The sequence below is a fragment of the Lepus europaeus genome, chromosome 17 (genome assembly GCF_033115175.1).
Source record: "Lepus europaeus isolate LE1 chromosome 17, mLepTim1.pri, whole genome shotgun sequence".
Classification (NCBI taxonomy): domain Eukaryota; kingdom Metazoa; phylum Chordata; class Mammalia; order Lagomorpha; family Leporidae; genus Lepus; species Lepus europaeus.
The window spans coordinates 15,775,084-15,793,334 of NC_084843.1; the positions used below are offsets into that span (position 1 = coordinate 15,775,084).

Genomic DNA, 18,251 nt, shown 5'->3' on the forward strand with positions numbered 1-18,251 from the left:
TTTAAAAGCAACTGTGGTGACTGCGTACTCAGCCCTCTGTGCCTCTGCTGAGCTGCCCGCCTGGCCTGCCCAGGTGTATTCTCTCCATTCAACCACATAATCTCACTCTGCCCCAGTCTGAGTGACTGGGCACTCTCTATCTGTCCCTACTGTTCTTTTTTTTTTTTTTTTTTTTTTTTTTTTTTTTTTTTTTTGACAGGCAGAGTGGACAGTGAGAGACAAAAAGAAAGGTCTTCCTTTTTGCTGTTGGTTCACCCTCCAATGGCCGCTGCGGCCTGTGCATCTCGCTGATCCGAAGCCAGGAGCCAGGTGCTTCTCCTGGTCTCCCATGCGGGTGCAGGGCCCAAGCACTTGGGCCATCCTCCACTGCCTTCCTGGACCATAGCAGAGAGCTGGCCTGGAAGAGGGGCAACCGGGATAGAATCCGGCGCCCCAACCGGGACTAGAACCCGGTGTGCCAGTGCCGCAAGGTGGAGGATTAGCCTGTTAAGCCATGGCGCCGGCCCCCTACTGTTCTGACAGATGTCCTAGCCCCAATAAAGCCTTTTCACTTCAGAAAAAAAAAAAAAAGTGACCATGGTTTGAAAGAGGCCAACAAAGGCTTGAAAAGGTTTTCAATTAAAGCAGTGATGGAGCTCCCCAGACAGCTGGAGATGCGTCCTGAACTTCAGCCACAGACAGCTAGGGCCAAGTCACTGGGAGATGGGAGTAGGGGCACCTGGGCAGCCGCCAGCCAGCAGATGCGGGCTTTCAGGGATCAGTGGCCAGCTGTGTCTCACCTGCTCTTATGCTCTCGTAGGATGCAACAATGGGAGGTTTCACTGCAATATTTTTCTGTAGTTCTTGCATTGTTTCAATATGGTCATTGGCAGGGTAGCTTCTTGATCATCTCAAAACACACTCTGGGGGGATGGCCTTGGTCTGGAAAGGCAAGCACCCTGGATGCAGGCAGAGCTGTCCCAACCAGCCCAGCACTTAAGACTACTTCATTGCAAAAAAAAAAAAATTTTTTTTAATAAATAAATAAATAAAAGCAGAGAGCCTGGGAGTGGAGCAGGGGTCATCACTCCCATTCAGCCCGCATTCTTCTGCTCTGATTCATGTTCGCCTGTCTTCACCCCAGTGTCCTGAGTGACCCCACACCGTGGCCAGCACTTAGTTTCTGCCTCCTCGCCTTGTCCATTCTTACAGCCGTGCGAGGATACACAAGCCTGGTGGAGCTGAGGTTTTTCAGACACACGAAGAGGCTTCTTTCTCCATCCCCAGTATCTCTGGTGGCCCCTTCTTGGTGTATCTATGAATTTCACGGCGTGAACAATGTCCTCAAGCCCTTGGTTACGACAGCACAGCTGCAAAGAGGCTCAATGATTACTGCAGGAGAGGGAGGGCTGGGTGGGGCCCTGGGATCCGGGCCAGGGCACATGTTCCTCTCTACAGGGCAGTGCTAGGCAGACACACTGGATCATCTGCAGCATCCCTTTCTGTGTCCACCCCGTGCAGTTTGTTTAGTTTTTCAGGTGGAAGCAATCATTTGAATCTGTCACACAAATCGTCTCTTTCAGGACTAATCTTCAACCAAAAAGCTAACTGTCCTCTGCAAACGTTTTCTTCTGCAGATACACCTTATATACAGGGTGCATACAATGGGCACAAAGCTTCCTTAAGATTACCTTACTGGGGGCTGGCGCTGTGGCATAGCAGGTAAAGCTGACACCTGCAGTGCTGGCATCCCATATGGGCGCCAGTTTGAGTCCCGGTTGCTCCACTTCCAATCCAGCTCTCTGCTATGGCCTGGGAAAACAGTAGAAGATGGCCCAAGTCCTTGGGCCCCTGCACCCACATGGGAAGACCTGGAGGAAGCTCCTGGCTTTGTATCAGTGCAGCTCCAGCGGATGGGAGACCTCTCTCTCTCTGCCTCTCCTTCTCTATGTAACTCTTTCAAATAAATAAATCTTAAAAAAAATTATCTGATATAATTCACATACCATAAAATTCACTTTACAGATACAATTTGGTAGGTTTTAGTATATTCACAGAGTTGTGCAACCATGTCTATTATCTAAGTACAAACCATTCTCATCACCCAGTAGGAAGCCCTGTGCTCAGTACACTCATTTTTCACCGGCAGTGACTAATCCACTTATTACTCCCACGCATTTGCCTATTCTAGATATTTCATTGAAAAAACAGGATCACAGGGGCAGGTGCTTGGCGCAGTGGTTAAGATTAAGCTTGGCAGGGCCAGAACTGGGGTGCAGTGGGTTAAAGCCTCAGCCTGCAGGCCTGGCATCCCATATGGGTGCCAATTCAGGTCCTGGCTGATCCACTTTCAATCCAGCTCCCTGCTGATGCACCTAGGAAAGCAGTGGAGGGATGCTCCAGGTGTTTGGGCCCCTGCACCCACCACATGGGAGACCTGCAGGAAGCTCCTGGCTCCTGGTTTTGGATCAGCTTAGCTCCAGCCATTGTAGCATTTAGGCAGTAAATCAGTGGATGGAAGACCTGTTTCTGTCTCTACCTCTCTCTATAGCTCTTTAAAATAAATAGAATAAATCATTAAAAAAAAAAAAAAGCTTAAGCTTGGAACGCCCGCATTCCCTATCCATGTGCTGGGCTGGAGTCCCAGCTGTCCTCCATGTGCAGCTTCTTACTAACGCAGACCCTGGAAGGCAGCAACTCAGTGGAGTCCCTAGGGAGACCTAGACTGACTCCCCAGCTCCTGGCTTCAATCCAGGCCAGCTCTGGCTGTGGTGGGCATTTGGGGAAATGAACCAGAAGCTGGAAGATATCTTTTGTCTCTATCTCTGTCTGCATTTCAAATAAATAATAAAACATTTTTAATAGAATGATACAAAATGTGGCCTTTTGTGTCTGGTTTCTTTCACCTTAGCATAATAGTGTTTTCCAGTTCCCTCCATGCTGTAGCATACAGCAGTACATCATTCATTTTTCATGGCTGAGTAATATTCCATTGTGTAAATACACCACATTCGGTTTACGTATTCACCAGTTAGATGGCTGAATTGTTTCCATTCTGGAGCTATCATCGATCGTGCAGCTATTAACATCAGAATACTATTCTTTTTTATGCTCAGAAATTCCCACCTGGGACACGATGGAGAAGGGAATTGTCCCTCCCCACCGCGCACAGCTGGGGTGCAGGAAACTGCCCCAGGGGGGAGACCGAGAGCAGGGCGGAACCCTCAAGGCAGGGTTAAGAGCAGTTGGCTTTCTCCTTACCACAGAGGCGTCTGGTTATACATACTTGAAAATCATCCTCTTGACTTCTGCCTTCACTTCCTGTCGTGTGGGAAATGCATCCAAGGGGAATTCCAGATGAGGAGCAGAACCAAACTGCATTGCTCCCACTCGGACCTGCAGCAGGAGACGGGGCCCAGCGGCCCGAGACCAGGTCAAGCCAAAGACATTCCCAAGAGGAAAGGAAGGAGGAGAAAGTTCCGGACCCTTCCGCCTACTCGTGCAACAAGTAACTGTGCCAGGCTTCCTCCGATCGTGCACAGACCCGTGGAAGACTCTGGGAGGAATCCATCACACTGCTGTGTTCTACTCCGACAACCCCAGTCCAATCCTGGCCCATTGCTCCAAGGCAGCTCAGGCAGGTTCCTCAGTTGGGCTGTGAAATCTTCAGGGCAAGGGGCTCTGCTCACACCTACCCACTGCCTCCCTGGAGCTCTCGAGGGCAATCCCATGCAAGAGCTCCATTAGCCTGCGCATCAACTGCTGGAGAATATAAATATGCAAGGGATACGGACCCGGCAGAAGGCTGGGCTGGCGGAAACGGAAGCCAGACCGTAGGACACCTTGCCTGTGAGCTTACAGGCCTGCAGCACACACTCACCCTGCCGGGGGAACTGGTGCTACTCACGTCACTGACCACAGGCGACTCATCACTCACTCACTATAGCTGCCACGACCCTGACTCACCCCGACCACAGCCCCCACCATCGTGAGTCACCCTGACCATAGCCCCTACCACCACGACTCACCCCTGACCACAGCCCCCACCACCACCACGAGTCACCCCTGACTACAGCCCCCACCACCACCACGACTCACCCCTGACCACAGTCCCCACCACATGACTCACCCTGACCACAGCCCCCACCACTGTGACTCACCCCTGACCACAGCCACAATACTGATGACTAATGCCTTACCACAGCCACAACAACTGATGACTCACCCCTGACCACAGCCACCATCACTGGACCATAGTCACAATAACTGATGACTCAAACCTTACCACAGCCACAATAACTGATGACTCACCCTGACCACAGCCCCCACCACCGTGACACCCCGACCACAGCCACAATAACTGATGACTTACCCCGACCACAGCCACAATAACTGATGACTCACCCTGACCACAGCCCCCACCACCGTGACTCACCCTGACCACAGCCACAATAACTGACGACTCACCTCGACCACACCGCCATCCCTGTGACTCAGCTGTTGAGTGGTCAGCCCCTTTTGGGCTGCTCTTGCCCTACTGGGCAAAGGCCAGGTTCCCAGACTAGAGTCAGAGTGGGGACATCCACACCTAAAACTAGGAAGCGAACCTGGAGCTGGTTTTCCTCTGTAGAGGGAGGGACAGCACTGCTGACTCCAAACTGATTTTTGAATGCATCGAGGAGGTCAGAGGAGAAAACCCAAAGCCTTGTAAAACTGGAGACGGGAAAATGAGTGAAGTGATTGCATGGGCTCCTAAGCTACTATTGTCTTGAGCAGACAGAGCCATAAGCATTCCAGTTGCCTCCGGGGATCCAAGCCCTGCACCTGATCCTCGATTCTCCACAATCCCTGGAGAAACCATCTCAGTTACCATTCTCATTGCCAACCCCAGCTCCTGCCAAGCGTTCAGATTTCCGTGGTGACACTGCCTTGTGCTCCCTGGCCTGAAATCCTGCACTGCAGTCTCTTAAGAGGCCTGAAGCTGGGGAGACGATGAAAGCACCAGCCACGCCCGCTCCAGAGGGGCTCAGCTCGTGGGCCTCGTCTCCTCCAGGCAGGAAGTTCTCACAACGAGCTGCTGGGCACGGGAAGTAGGAAGATATTTAAGTCTTGGATAGGCACGTGCAGGAGATGGACACCAGCAGACAAACTCAGAAAGAACTTTCTGGGAAGGAAGTCTTCGGAGATCTCCCTTGAACTTACATGAAAAGAGAATATCCCAAACCAGTGAGGGAAAGATGGCCCAGTCAACAAATGATGCTGGGACAACTGGACAGTCATCTACAAAGAACAAAGGATATGGGGCTGGCGCTGTGGTGTAGAAGGTTAAGCCTCTGCCTGCAGGACTGGCATCCTATATGGGCACCAGTTCAAATCCCAGCTGCTCCACTTCCAATCTAGCTCCCTGCTAATGAGCCTGGGAGAGCAACAGCAGATGGCCCAAGTGCTTGGGCCCTGGTACCCACGTGGGAGACCAGGAAGCTCCTGGCTCCTGGCTTTAGCCTGGCCCAGTCCTGGCAAATGTAGCCATTTGGGGAGTGAACTAGTGGGAAGATCTCTCTCCCTCTCTCTTCTCTTCAAAAATAAAAAAATAAATAAAAGATGTGGTGGGCACTTGGTGCTGGGATTGAGACATAGCTCAGGATGCCAGAATCTCGTATCAGAGTGCCTGGTTTGATTAAGTCCCAGGTCCTCTTGATTCCAAGCTTCCTGTAGACGTGCCCCGTAGGCGGCAACTGATGGATCAACCATTGGAGTGCCTGCCACCCAAATAGGAAACCTGGACTGAGTTCCCAGCTCCTGGCTTTAGCCTGGCCCAGCCCAAGCTGTTACAGGCATTTCAGGAGTTAAATCACAAATGAGAGATCTCTGTCTCTCTGCCTTTCAAATAAAGAAAATAAATTATAAAATTTTTAAAAAATAAGCTGAAAAGTGTACCCAAGATTTAAATGTAAAAAACCTAATCATGAAAATTCCAAGCCAACTCTTGAGAAATTGTTTTACCTTCAGAGTGGGGGAAAAAAAAAGTTCAAAAGATTTAAAATCCAGAAGTCATAAAGGAAAGATGGATAAATCTGACTACATGGGGAAAAAAAAAAAAACAACTTCTGCAGGACCAAGTACGCCTTAACACAATCAAAAATGAAGGCAAACTGGACAAAGTATTTGTAGCTCATGTTTCCTAGGTATCAATATGCAGAAAACCGAGGATCCAACGGGAAGTAGGCAAAGGCTGTGAGCGCGATCACAATTGGACATGCAGTGGCTCTTGAATGGGGTATGCGTGACCTCCCCACACTGAGATGCCACTGTCAGATACGGTGACGCGGGGGGGGACTACCATCTCCTAACATTGCTGGTAGGAATGCAAACTGGCTCAGCGTCCACAGAGGGCAGTATGTCAGCAGTCACTGAAAGTCAAACATGGGAGCCTGTGTTGCAGCAGAGCAGGTTAGGCTGCTGTTTGTGACACCGGCACCCAACATGAGTGGTGGTACAAGTCCTGGCTGCTCCACTTCTGATCCAGCTCCCTGCTATTGCGCCTGGGAAGGCAACAGAGGACGGCACCAAGTGCTAGGACCCCCGTCATCCATGAAGGAGACCTGGATGGAGATACTGGTTCCTGGCTTCGGCCGGATCCTGCCCTGACTGTTGTGGGCATTTGGGGAGTGAACCAGAAGACAGAAGATCTCTTTCTCTCCCTCTCTGTTGCTCTGCCTTTCAAATAAATAAATAATAAGTAAATCTTAGAATGCATAGAGCCACTAAGAATTTATCCTACAGATATACTCCCAGAAACATAAAAATGGCCTATTTACCAGGCCAGAGTCCATTTGCAATAGCAGTTAACTAGAACGTGGTAAATCCTTATGCTGGAAAATTAATTCGCTATAAAAATAGATACTTATATACAGAGATGGGAGGAGTCCTAAGATAACATGAAGAGGCAAAGGCAAGAGATGAATGACACATACAGTAGGGACCCCTTGCGTGGTGGTGGGGGGAGGAGATAACGCATTTATCCCACGTAAATTTGCATGAAGTGATTCTGGGAGGATACTCAAGCAAACAGGCAGGGCTTTGGGAAAGGGGGAGAATGCGTGGGTGGGAAGAACACTTTCCACTGTGTATCTCTTTATTGAGCCATCTGAATGAATTACTAGGTTCCGCACCAACACCTCCCTAGAGAGGAACAGCTGGGTCTGTGGACTGGGGTTAAACAGGAAGGAAGCTAGTTCAAAACAAAACACCAAGGAAACAGCTTAAATCAGTAGTTAAGGCATTACATTTAATTGGTGGTTTGCGAACGACATAGTTGCCTTTTATCTTCCGTCTACCCTGGGCTCAGAAGCCAGCCAGCTTCTGTTTCTCCCCGCACTGTAATCACTCCTGTGTGCATCGGAGTCAGGAAGCCAAGTCTGCAGCTTTTAAGAGTCGAAAGGAAGACTTCAAACACCTTAAATCCAACTCCGCAGCAGGGCATCCAGAGAAAGCCTTCATTTACAGCCACGCGACAATTCCTCCCCGAAAACTAAAGGCATCAAAGGCACCATCAGATCCCTTGGACACAACACAAAGCAGACGCAGAAACACAGGTGCAAAAACATGCACTCTGAAGCACCAATTGGCCTGAATCCTCTTAAACGGCCCCAGTGCCCATGGGCTAAGCACCTGGGACAGAGGTCGCGACGTTCGCTTGCTCATCCACAGACACCCAGTTCCTTCGCTCCCCAAATCTAGCTGTGAGAAAGTTTCTTCCTCAGGTTAAGCCCAGATCTAACTTCCTGAATGCCAAGAGGAAAGTCGGCCCTCTTAAGGAAACAGCCATTCTGGGGGCCGCTGTTGTGGTAAAGCGGGTTAAGTCGGCATTGCAGGCATCCCAGGTTCAGTCCCAGCTGCTCCACTTCCAATCCAGCTCCTTGCTAACGTGCCTGGGAAAGCAGCAAGCCATGGCACAAAGTGCATGGGCCCCTGCATCCACATGACAGAGCAGGATGTAGTTCCAGGCTCCTGGTTTCTGCCTGACCTGGCCCCAGCCATCGTGGCCATCAGGGGAGTCAACCAGCAGACGGAAGATCTCTCTGCCATTCAGATAAAAAAAAAAAAGAGGCCGGCGCCGTGGCTCACTAGGCTAATCCTCCGCCTTGCGGCGCCGGCACACCGGGTTCTAGTCCCGGTCGGGGTGCCGGTTCTGTCCCGGCTGCCCCTCTTCCAGGCCAGCTCTCTGCTGTGGCCAGGGAGTGCAGTGGAGGATGGCCCAAGTGCTTGGGTCCTGCACCCCATGGGAGACCAGGATAGGCACCTGGCTCCTGCCATCGGATCAGCGCGGTGCGCCGGCCGTAGCGCGCCAGCCATGGCGGCCATTGGAGGGTGAACCAACGGCAAAAGGAAGACCTTTCTCTGTGTCTCTCTCTCTCTCACTGTCCACTCTGCCTGTCAAAAAAAATAAAAAAATAAATAAAAATTAAAAAAAAAAGAAAAAAAGAAAAAAAACCAGAACAGTAATTCTGTACCCCTTTCACTTGAAAATGGTGGAAGTCTCCATGCCTCTCATTGTCCTTGTCCTAAGCAGTGTCTCCCTGGCCAGTCCCTGAAAATCAGCACCAGCACTCAACGCCACAGCCCAGACATGATCCGCCAATGCTGCGGCTAAACTCCATGACTTCTGGGGGTCTGTCCCCACAGCCCCAGCCATGAAGTTTCTTGGCATGGTACCCTTCGCCCACCATGCACACTGCCACACTGCCGGCCGTCCATTTGCTGTGTGATAGCCTGGTCTCATCACCTCATCCTAGCCCAGAGGCCACCTGCTGGGAGACAAAAGGTCCAATGGAGCGAGTCTTGGGCTGAGAGTCAAAGGCCTCAGTCCTTGTACCCGTAGCCTTCTCCCGAGATTGCTCAGTGACCCTGGGCAGTCACTTTAGCCCCTGTGGGTCCATTTCCTCATCCCCAAGACAGGCACTAACCACCCACACAGCTCTTCTCTGCCAGCTTGCCACCCTCAGGGGGGCTCCCAGCCACTCCAGGACACACTACATCAACGCCAAAGCCAGCGGTGTCTGATCTTCACACCACTTCCTTCTGTGTAGGACTAGGGAAACTCCACAGGGCAGGAGGGGTCTGTGTGGAGGGGGCAGAGCCTTGGCATCACAAGCACAACTGATGGGCAGCTTGTGCCCAGACTGAATGGCATCAGCCACGGTGACTGCAGGTGACCACACAAGGCTGCCCGAGGACCAGGACAAGGTGCTTTTGCTCCTCCAAATGACATACCCTTCCAGAGAACACCTGGCTCTCGTTAAAAGCCACGTTTGCTCCTAAACCCTAGGTTTAGGAGGCTTTCCCCAGGAATGTCATCTTGGAAAACCACTTCCTGCCTTGGCCTGTAGGTGCCTAGCCTCTAATTCAAGTAACTACTACTTTCCAGACCGAAGCGCTCTTCTTAATTCTTAATTTGGTTTTTAAGAAGGTTCACAAGGTTGGAAACCTAGAGTATGAAAACGTCTCTATTGAAGAGTCTCCCCTTGGACTTGGGCCTTGTCTGCTCAGTTCCCAGCCTCCTCGTCAATGGGAAGCCACTGACAAATCCCTCTGCATAAAGACATGAGCACAAGTACACACTTCTGTCCTTTACATAAAAGCCGCATCTCCTGCGTGCCACGTACACCTGCCTCTTTGCCCTTCACGTGTTCTGGCATCTTCGCATGCGAGTCTCCTCACTCAGCGTTCACCTTGGGAATACCCGTCGTGGACTTACCTCTCACCCGTCAACGGGCACTTGGGCAGCTTGAAATCTTGCACAACTACAAATAATGCCGCAGTTGGTAACTCTACAGACGGGAGTATCTGTGGAGCAAGTTCCCAGCAGTGCAGCAGCCAGCTCTAGAGACCCAAGCCTCTGTGATTTTCACAGAAGCCGGTGGATTGCTCCCACAGGTCTGTGATGGTTTGCACCCCCACCCCACCGGCAGTACATGAGAACACCAGTCTCCTGCAGATGTGCCCAGGCAGCGTGCCACCCAGCTCTGAACGTTGGCTGAGCCAGTAGTGAGACGGGACGGCCAGGTGGAGATCTGCTACCACCTCGAGTGGCACTGGGCACCATCACGTGCCTGAGGGACATCTGCCTTCACTGCCTGCTTTTCCACGGGGTTGTTTCAGCATGGCCCTTTTAGAAACACGCACCACAGCTACTGCACTGCTGGTGTTCAAAACACGCCCTGAGGGTGCTTCAAGAAGTGTGTGAAAAAAACTGAAGTCGAAGTTTGCTTTGATGCAAAAAAACTTTGAAATCCCGGGTAGCTCTCTCCTAGTACACGTTTCCCACCACCTTTCTGAGGTCCTCTCAGATCTGAAGCCAGGAAGACGCAGGCTGGATGCACGGAGGCAGTAGTTCCTCTCATGTGCACTGAGCAGCTGGGAGCTGAGCTCCCTGCTAAGGCTCCAGGCTGCTGCGGGGCTTCCAGGTGGGATCTGCACAGTGCGCTCACCCTGTCCCCTGGTTCTGCATGCACCACTTCTCATCCTGGTGGGAAACCAAACCCACATGTTCACTTCCAGCCCTACAACGTGGATGAGCAGAGTCTCAGGCCAGCCAGACTCTCTTCCCTCTGACTGCTGGGATTGGGCAATGCATTACCATGTGACCCAAGCCTGCCCAATCAGAGCCTTCCCTGTGACTTTTGTTAGCTCTACAAGGAAAGCAGCCCACTCTCTCCTTTTCTGGAGTCAGCAGCTTGAAGGACAACACAAAGCAACTTTGCTTTGTGAGGAAAACCTACGTGGGAAGGAAGGAAAGCAAAACAGAGAAGGAGAGCGAGGAATGCCTGGCAGCCTTGGCTGGGCCCTGGACCCCACCATGCCTGGAACCAGGATTCACACCCTTGGTCTTCCCAGTCCCAAAGGCCAGTGAGTGCTGGCTGCTGCTTAAGACCGACTTTCTGTCACCTGCAACCAAACAAGCCCGAGTACAAAGACTCCCACTTACCCTCTCTGGGCTGATGTCCAGGGCATCACAGACCGTGATGGCAAAGCGCTTGGACCTCTCAAAGCTTGCCTTCCCGACGCTGTGAGAGCCATCTAACAGAAACAGGATGTCCATCGCAGCCGAGCAGCGCATCACTGAGGAGAGCAGGACAGACGGTGACAATCAGCTTCCGCCAGTGAGCGGGGAAATGCCCTTGCTGCGGGCTGGGCTGCTGCTGCTCTCAGCATGACAGGGGAAAGGCAACACCACGGGAGGCTCAGGCCATAGGCGGGAGCGGCCGTCCTCTGCAGTAGGAAGCACACACCCAGCAGTATGATGCTCGTAAACAGGCCCTCGCACCAAAGTCTTTCTAATTGTGGAAGAACCGAGTTTCACCACATGAACAGAGATCCATGGTGATATACCAGGGAGGGATACTAAGAGCCTTGGTGCCAGCCCTCAAGGGGCCACACTCTAGCCCAGCACCCTGCTATGAGACCACATCACCCAGAAGCCCAAGTAGCAATAGCAACAGCCCAACATTGCCTGTGCTTTCCCTGTAGACCAGCAGGTGCTGACAACACAGATGTACAAACTGATTCCATTCTCACAACCACCCTGAGACACATCGCTGTTTCCTTTTAGTGTCTGAAAGTTTTATTGAGCGATCGCTCACATACTACACAACTCACCCACTTAAAGTACAGGTTCAGTGATCTTTAATACAGGTTGAGCATCCTTTTTCCAAAGTGCTTGGGACCACAAATGTTCTGGATTTCAGATTTTTTCAGAGTCTGGAATATCTGCATAGCCATAAGGAGATACCTTGTGGGTGGCTCTCGTGTCTCAACAGGAGATTCATTTCTCTTTGACACACACGTCGTCGGGAGGTGATTGTATACAGTAGGTTCAGCACATCTGCATTCTGACCCACTACATCAGGTCATGTGTGCAACTCCACTGTGCATCCTGTCAGCACTCAACCGTTTCCCATCCTGAAGATTTCGGATTTCAGATAGGGGATGCTGAACCGCAAGGGCTGCATGCACAGATACAGCCCTTCACTGTAGGTTGTTTTAGAACATCGTCCAGCATCTCTGAAGAAACTCGGTGTCTTTTAGCACTTAGCCACCAACTGCCCACCGCCACACCAAGCAGAGTTGCTGCTTCTACTCGCTTTGCAGCGATGAGGAAGGCAGAGCAACAGGAAATTTGTTCACTTTCCCAAGGCCAAGGTCCCCGTAAATGGTGAAGCCGGGAACCAAGCCCAGGTGTCTGGCTCCCCCCCCACACACACAGGGGGTACTAGGGAGAGGAGTCAGAGAAGCACCACCCAGAAGGCAGCCTTGGAGCTGGAAAGGGGCGGGAGGGCAGGCAGGGCCGGGGGAAGGTGCTGGAGTGGCCGGGCCACGTGCAGGAGACACTTACTGGGGTGGGAGAAGAAGAAAGGAGGCCGCTACAAGGGCGGCTGGGTGGACAGCAGTCAGGTGACAGAAGACTGGGAGGGGCAGGCCAGGAGATGCAGCAATGAAGACCTGCTCAATTTCCTTTTAGATCAAGGGGAATGACTCCACCCATGGCATGACACGAGGGCTGGAACAGGGCAGAGACCCTGGGAGGGACGAGGCCTCTCTTGGGTCCGTCACACAGACGCTGTGTGGACAGGTGCTGGGATTGCCGAGTAAAACCTGGGCTTACTTTTGCTGGCTGCTGAAATCTTCCCGACGGTCTCCCTGCTCACGTGCATTTCCTGAAGAGGGTGGGCGGGGGGCACTAGGAGAGAACACACAAGAGGTGGTCGTTACAAGGCTGCCGGGGTAGGAGACCAGAATGAACAGGTAACAGGACCGAAAACAGGTAAGGAGTCCAGTGACATCTGTACCTCAAAAATGACCATGTGGAAGCACAAACACCCCAAGTGCCCCATTTCCAGGGGGTATCTTTCTATTTAAACTTGACTATCTTGTAGAGAAAGATTTAAAAAAAATACAGAGGGGCCAGTACTGTGGTGCAGTGGGTTAAGTGTACCCAGTTAAGCCACCCATACGGGAGCACTGGTTCAAGTCCCAGCTGCTCCACTTCCCAACTCCCTGCCAATATGCCTGGGAAGGCAGCAGAGGATGGCCCAAGTACAGAGTTCTTGGCTCCTGGGTTCAGCCTTGCCCAGCCCTGGCTGTTGTAGCCATCAGGACAGTGAACCAGAGATGGAAGATCAATCACTCACTGTTGCTCCCAGCTGCTCTTTCAAATAATCTTTTTGTAAAAGTACCCACAGAGGAGCTAGAGAGACTTTCATCCCAGGTTGGGTACGTATGTCCCCCTCTGGGGGTGGCACCCTGTACTATCTCTGGGTTTATCCTTGGAAGTCCCTGACCCACACCAGACCCTTCAGGCAAGGCATTCTTGCCGCAAGAATTAACCTTGGATGTGAACAGCCAGCCACTTGGTAGAAGAACAGATCCAAAGAGAAGCATGGGGATAATGCTCTAATGGATAACAAAGTGCTTTATTATTTTGACAGGCAGAGTGGACAGTGAGAGAGAGAGAGACAGAAAGGTCCTCCTTTACCGTTGGTTCACCCTCTGATGGCCGCTGCGGCCGGCGTGCACTGCGCTGATCCGAAGGCAGGAGCCAGGTGCTTCTCCTGGTCTCTCGTACAGGTGCAGGGCCCAATGACTTGGGCCATCCTCCACTGCACTCCTGGGCCACAGCAGAGAGCTGGACTGGAAGAGGGGCACCCGGAACAGAACCCGGCACCCCGACTGGGACTAGAACCTGAGATGCCGGTGCCACAGGCAGAGGATTAGCCTATTAAGCCGGCCTACAAAGTACTTTAACAATGAGACACCATCTTCAATATGAAAATTAAGTGATTAAATTCTAACTGAAATGTAATTGGGGCAAAGTTAAATTGGGAAAATGTTTTTCCAGTGGTGGCACTGTAAATTATAATCCTTCTCAAAACAAAACTCAGCTGAATGAATTAAGAGTCATAAAAATACCTATACCCTTTGACCCTGTATTACCAGACCTAGCGATTACAAGAAACTTTAGAGAACACGTGTTTTAAGGCCCTCCTCTTCAATGTTATTTGTGCTAGAGAAATACTAGAGTTCAAGTATGCAAAGAAAATTACATGCAAATGGCTGGTGCTGTGGCTTACTTGGCTAATCCTCTGTCTGCAGCACCAGCACCCCGAGTTCTAGTCCCAGTTGGGGCGCTGGATTCTGTCCTGGTTGCTCCTCTTCTAGTCCAGCTCTCTGTTGTGGCCCTGGAGGGCAGTGGAGGATGGCCCAAGTGCTTGGGCCCTGCACCCACATGGGAGACCAGGAGGAAACACCTGGCTCCTGGCTTCAGATCAGTGCAGCGCACCGGCTGTAGCGGCCATTTGGGGAGTGAACCAACGGAAGGAAGACCTAACTCTGCATGTCAAAAAAAAAAAAATTACATGTAAGTAAATACTGACACGGTTGTTCAATGTGATTAACGTGTACAGGACTAAAAAGCTTTCAAATAGAAAGTTTGTGGATAGACTTTTCACTCTTTTATTTTAAAAGTTATTTTAATTAATGTACTTATTTGAAAAGCAGACAGACAGGGATCTCTCATCTATTGGTTCATTTGCTAAATACCCATCACAGCCAGGGCTGGGCCAGGATGAAGCCAGGAGCCTGGAACTCCATCTAGGCCTCCCACATGGGCACCACGGGCCTGAATACTTGAGCCATCACCTGCTGCCCCCCAGGAAGCTGGAATCAGAGCCAAGACCTGAACCCAGGCCCTCTGATATGGGATATGCACATCCCAAGTGGTGTCTTGAGTGCTATGCCCAACGGCCACCCGGAGAGGGACATTCTGAGGAGCCAGCACCCTCTGCGACTGCACATGGGAGATGACGAGTGGCAGGCACAGCCGACGTCCAGTGATGAGGCACAGGGGAAATGAAGCCAGAGTGGCCAAGGCCCAGGAACAGATCTGGCAGGGGCAGACGAAGGTCATGGGCATGAGCGGCTGCTGGAGGAAAGGGGAGGGGGTGAAGGAGAGGGAGCCGGCAGGAAATGGAGGACGCACACCACACTGGGGAGCCGGCTCATGGGTGCTGCATTCCAGGGGCCAATGCCAAGATCAACCTGATCTCCTAGCACCCCAGGACCATTCTCCACTCACGAGGTCCCAGTGCAAACAAAAGGAGCTTCTAGTTCCCCTGCATGAACAGCGGCAGAGACTGGGGCAGAGGCAGGACAGCGGTTCTCAACAGGGGCTTCCTGCCTCGCTGCACTCCGACGGCATGGAGATCCTGCAGATACGTGTGCCCGCTGCAGCCCACCTCCGGGCAGGCTGCTCCCATGGGTCCTTCAGCCCAGTCCCCCCCAGAAGCTCCCAGAGGGCACAAACCCTTCCACTCTGTCCTCTGCAAAGCACAGCCCAGCTCTCTGCATGCAACACGCAGCACTGAGGCTTCCTGGAGTGAGTCCACAAACTACTGGCAGAGGGCTCAGGAGCTGAGGAGCCCCCAAGGACAGGACGAGACTGTTTGTCAGTGTCTTTCCAGCCGGTCCTCCAGCTGGAGACAGGCGGCCAGGGGAGCTCCGTGACCAGGGGCCACTCACTACCGATGGCCCCTGCTCACTGGGCTGAGCTGTTCCTGCAGGTGTTGGGCTTCAGGGATCCAGTCCTGAAGCTCCTGGTGACATTAGCCCAGGACCCTGCAGGGGTGTCCCCGGGACAGGGCCCAGATACCATGTCATTGCTGCTGCTTTGTCTCCCCAAGCCAGCAGCCTCCCGTAAGCCCTACTGCCCACCTGCTGGGGCTGCAAACCTTAATCCCCGAGGGGCCACAGGTGCATGGGTGGGAAGGCAGAGCTGAGGATCAAGCATCAAGGCCAACACTTTCACTTTAGAGGTGGTGGCAGAGTTAGGGCATCCAGAGAATCTCCACATGTTCGTCTCTCCTGAAAAACCCAGAGCGGCAGGGCCAGCCCGACAGCCCGGGGACCTGGGTATTCATTTCAGCTCTGCTCCCAGTACCTGGGTGACTTCAGACTAATCACAGAGCCTCACTGATCCAACCCAGGGGTGGACAGGTCAAGTGCATGTCATACCCTGGGGGATGGATTAGGGCCACAGAAGGCAAAGTTCCATGAGATGCTGGTGTAGAAACTTGACTGTGGCTGGGCCCCTGCTCACTCCCCATTAACACACCTCACCAAGCCCCTGTCCCTCGGCCACTGCATGACACTGTCCACCTGGCAGGGCTGGGAGATGCGGCAAACAGGTAGGTTCAGGAGCCAGGCTGCACCAGCAAGTCTCTACTTGCAGCTTGTCTGATCATTAAGCTCTGGGGCTCTGGGGGACAGAAAGCTGGTGACAGCAGCCAACTCAGCAAAAACACAGATCAGTGAAGAACTGCAAGAAAGAAACCAGCGAGGCCGGAGTGCAACCCCTTGGTCGTAGAGAAGGGATCCCGAGCTAGGTGGGCAGCTCAGCGACCCGGTGTTCTTGTTCTTACTTGTGGAACTGCCACCTGCAGGCACACAGACGCCTCACTACCGACTTGTATTTCAAAGAGGCCAGAACTCAGGGGGGACAAGGTGGGAAGTAGGAAGCAGTGGATTTGTGCCACGATTCACTCATGAACCTATTATTATGCACTGATGGCGTGCCCAGCCCCTGCGCCAGGCACCGAGATTATACAATGGTGAACCCTCGCCATGCAGAGGCTCTTCGCTCAGGGAGCTCATGTAGAAGAAAAAGGTGTAAATTTTTTTTTTTGGTCTTTTTTACAGGTAGAGTTATAGACAATGAGAGAGACAGAAAGGTCTTCCTTCTGTTGGTTCACTCCTCAAATGGCCACTATGGCCAGAGCTACGCCAATCCGAGGCCAGGAGCTTCTTCCTGGTATCCCATGCAGGTGCAGGGGCCCAAGCACTTGGGCCATCCTCCACTGCACTCCTGGGCCACAGCAGAGAGCTGGACTGGAAGAGGAGCAGCTGGGACTAGAACCCGGTGCCCATATGGGATGCCGGCGCCACAGGCGGAGGATTAACCAAGTGAGCCACGGCGCTGGCCCCAGGTGTAAATTTTCAACAGTTGATACCAAAGTGACCTCCCAGCATCTGTTTTAAACTCACATCTGCTCTGCTACATAGAGCAGAAGCAGAGGCCCTGGGAACCTGACCTGAACTGATCTGGGCGTCCTAGAGCAACTGTGCTGGGTACTCTAGGATGGGTAGTTTACCAGGAAGCCAGTGCTGGGGCGAGGGAGTGACCCAGGCAGAGGGGCCACCGCCCTTCAGAACTCGGTCGGCAGGAGGGAGCAAGGGTACAGGCAGGACCTGAAGGGGTGTGAGGCTGCCGGATAAAAGATGGAGGGGAAGGGACAGATGGCCACAGGCTGGGGTCAGACAGGGCCTCAGCAACAGAAAGTTCTGGGTGGAGGTGGAGAGGAGTCCAGCCCTGAGATAGATTTAAGTTTGGAAATGGCTGCTGCGAGGGGGACCAGGTGACCCCAGGAGGCCACTGCAATGGTCCAAGCACAAGAACACGTGGCTTAGATTAGGGAGGTAGCCATGGAGAGGGGGGAGGTAGCCATGGAGAGGGGGGGAGGCAGATGGACCCAAGACCTCCAAAAGTTAAAAAAAATCCAGTGGGATCGGAAGGAAACCAAACCCCAGCATTTACCACCTCCTTCTCCCCTAATCTTACCTCTGGCAAACAGGAAAATGCACACGGCTCCCAGCAACAGGACACGGGGCATGTTGGTACAGCTGCGGGACCAGGAGAGAATTACATCAGCGGTTAGCTCTGTGGATGTCCCGGTCGCACTGCCAAACAGCAGGACTAGGATTCAGCCTTTTCCAGACCACAAATAGCTGTGGGGGTGGGGGGTGGGGGGCTCCTCCCCATAACAACTATAGTAGCCTGGAGAAGTCATGGTTTTCCAAAACGCCACGAAGTCTCCACTGCAACAACTTGTAGTTTTAAACAACAACCTAACGCCTTCCCCAGAATTCCACCCCTGCCCCCAAACGCACCCCTGCTCCTCCACAGGCTGGGCAGGGGTGCTCTGCCCAGAGCCAAAGCCTGGGTCTCACCCTGCCTGGGCCCCATGGAGTCGCAGGAACCTAGGCAGTGTGACTCCCCATCTGGGCTGTCCACTTCTTCAGGAGGACTTTGAAACCGACAGCTCGATGATCTTTCAGTGTCCTTGTTTTCTGGAAGCTTCTAGCAAATCTGCCCAGCTAAGAAGCCAGCGTCCAAAGAGAGCCTGCACTTCTTAAATTATTTACAATCAGTAATCAGGCTG

The 18,251-nt window shown here is 52.5% G+C and overlaps 1 protein-coding gene across 1 annotated transcript in view; it reads right to left on the reverse strand.

The window, feature by feature from the left end:
* The window catches only part of VWA2 (von Willebrand factor A domain containing 2), a 38,602-nt gene extending 20,900 nt beyond the window's left edge, over positions 1–17,702 (reverse strand). The window contains exons 1-4 of the mRNA XM_062215194.1: positions 17,651–17,702; positions 12,644–12,718; positions 10,967–11,100; positions 3,266–3,375 (exon numbers count right to left, since the gene is read on the reverse strand). Coding sequence (XP_062071178.1) covers positions 3,266–3,375; positions 10,967–11,100; positions 12,644–12,718; positions 17,651–17,702 — 371 coding nt within the window. The remainder of the gene's footprint in view (positions 1–3,265; positions 3,376–10,966; positions 11,101–12,643; positions 12,719–17,650) is intronic.
* Positions 17,703–18,251: the final 549 nt, after the last annotated feature.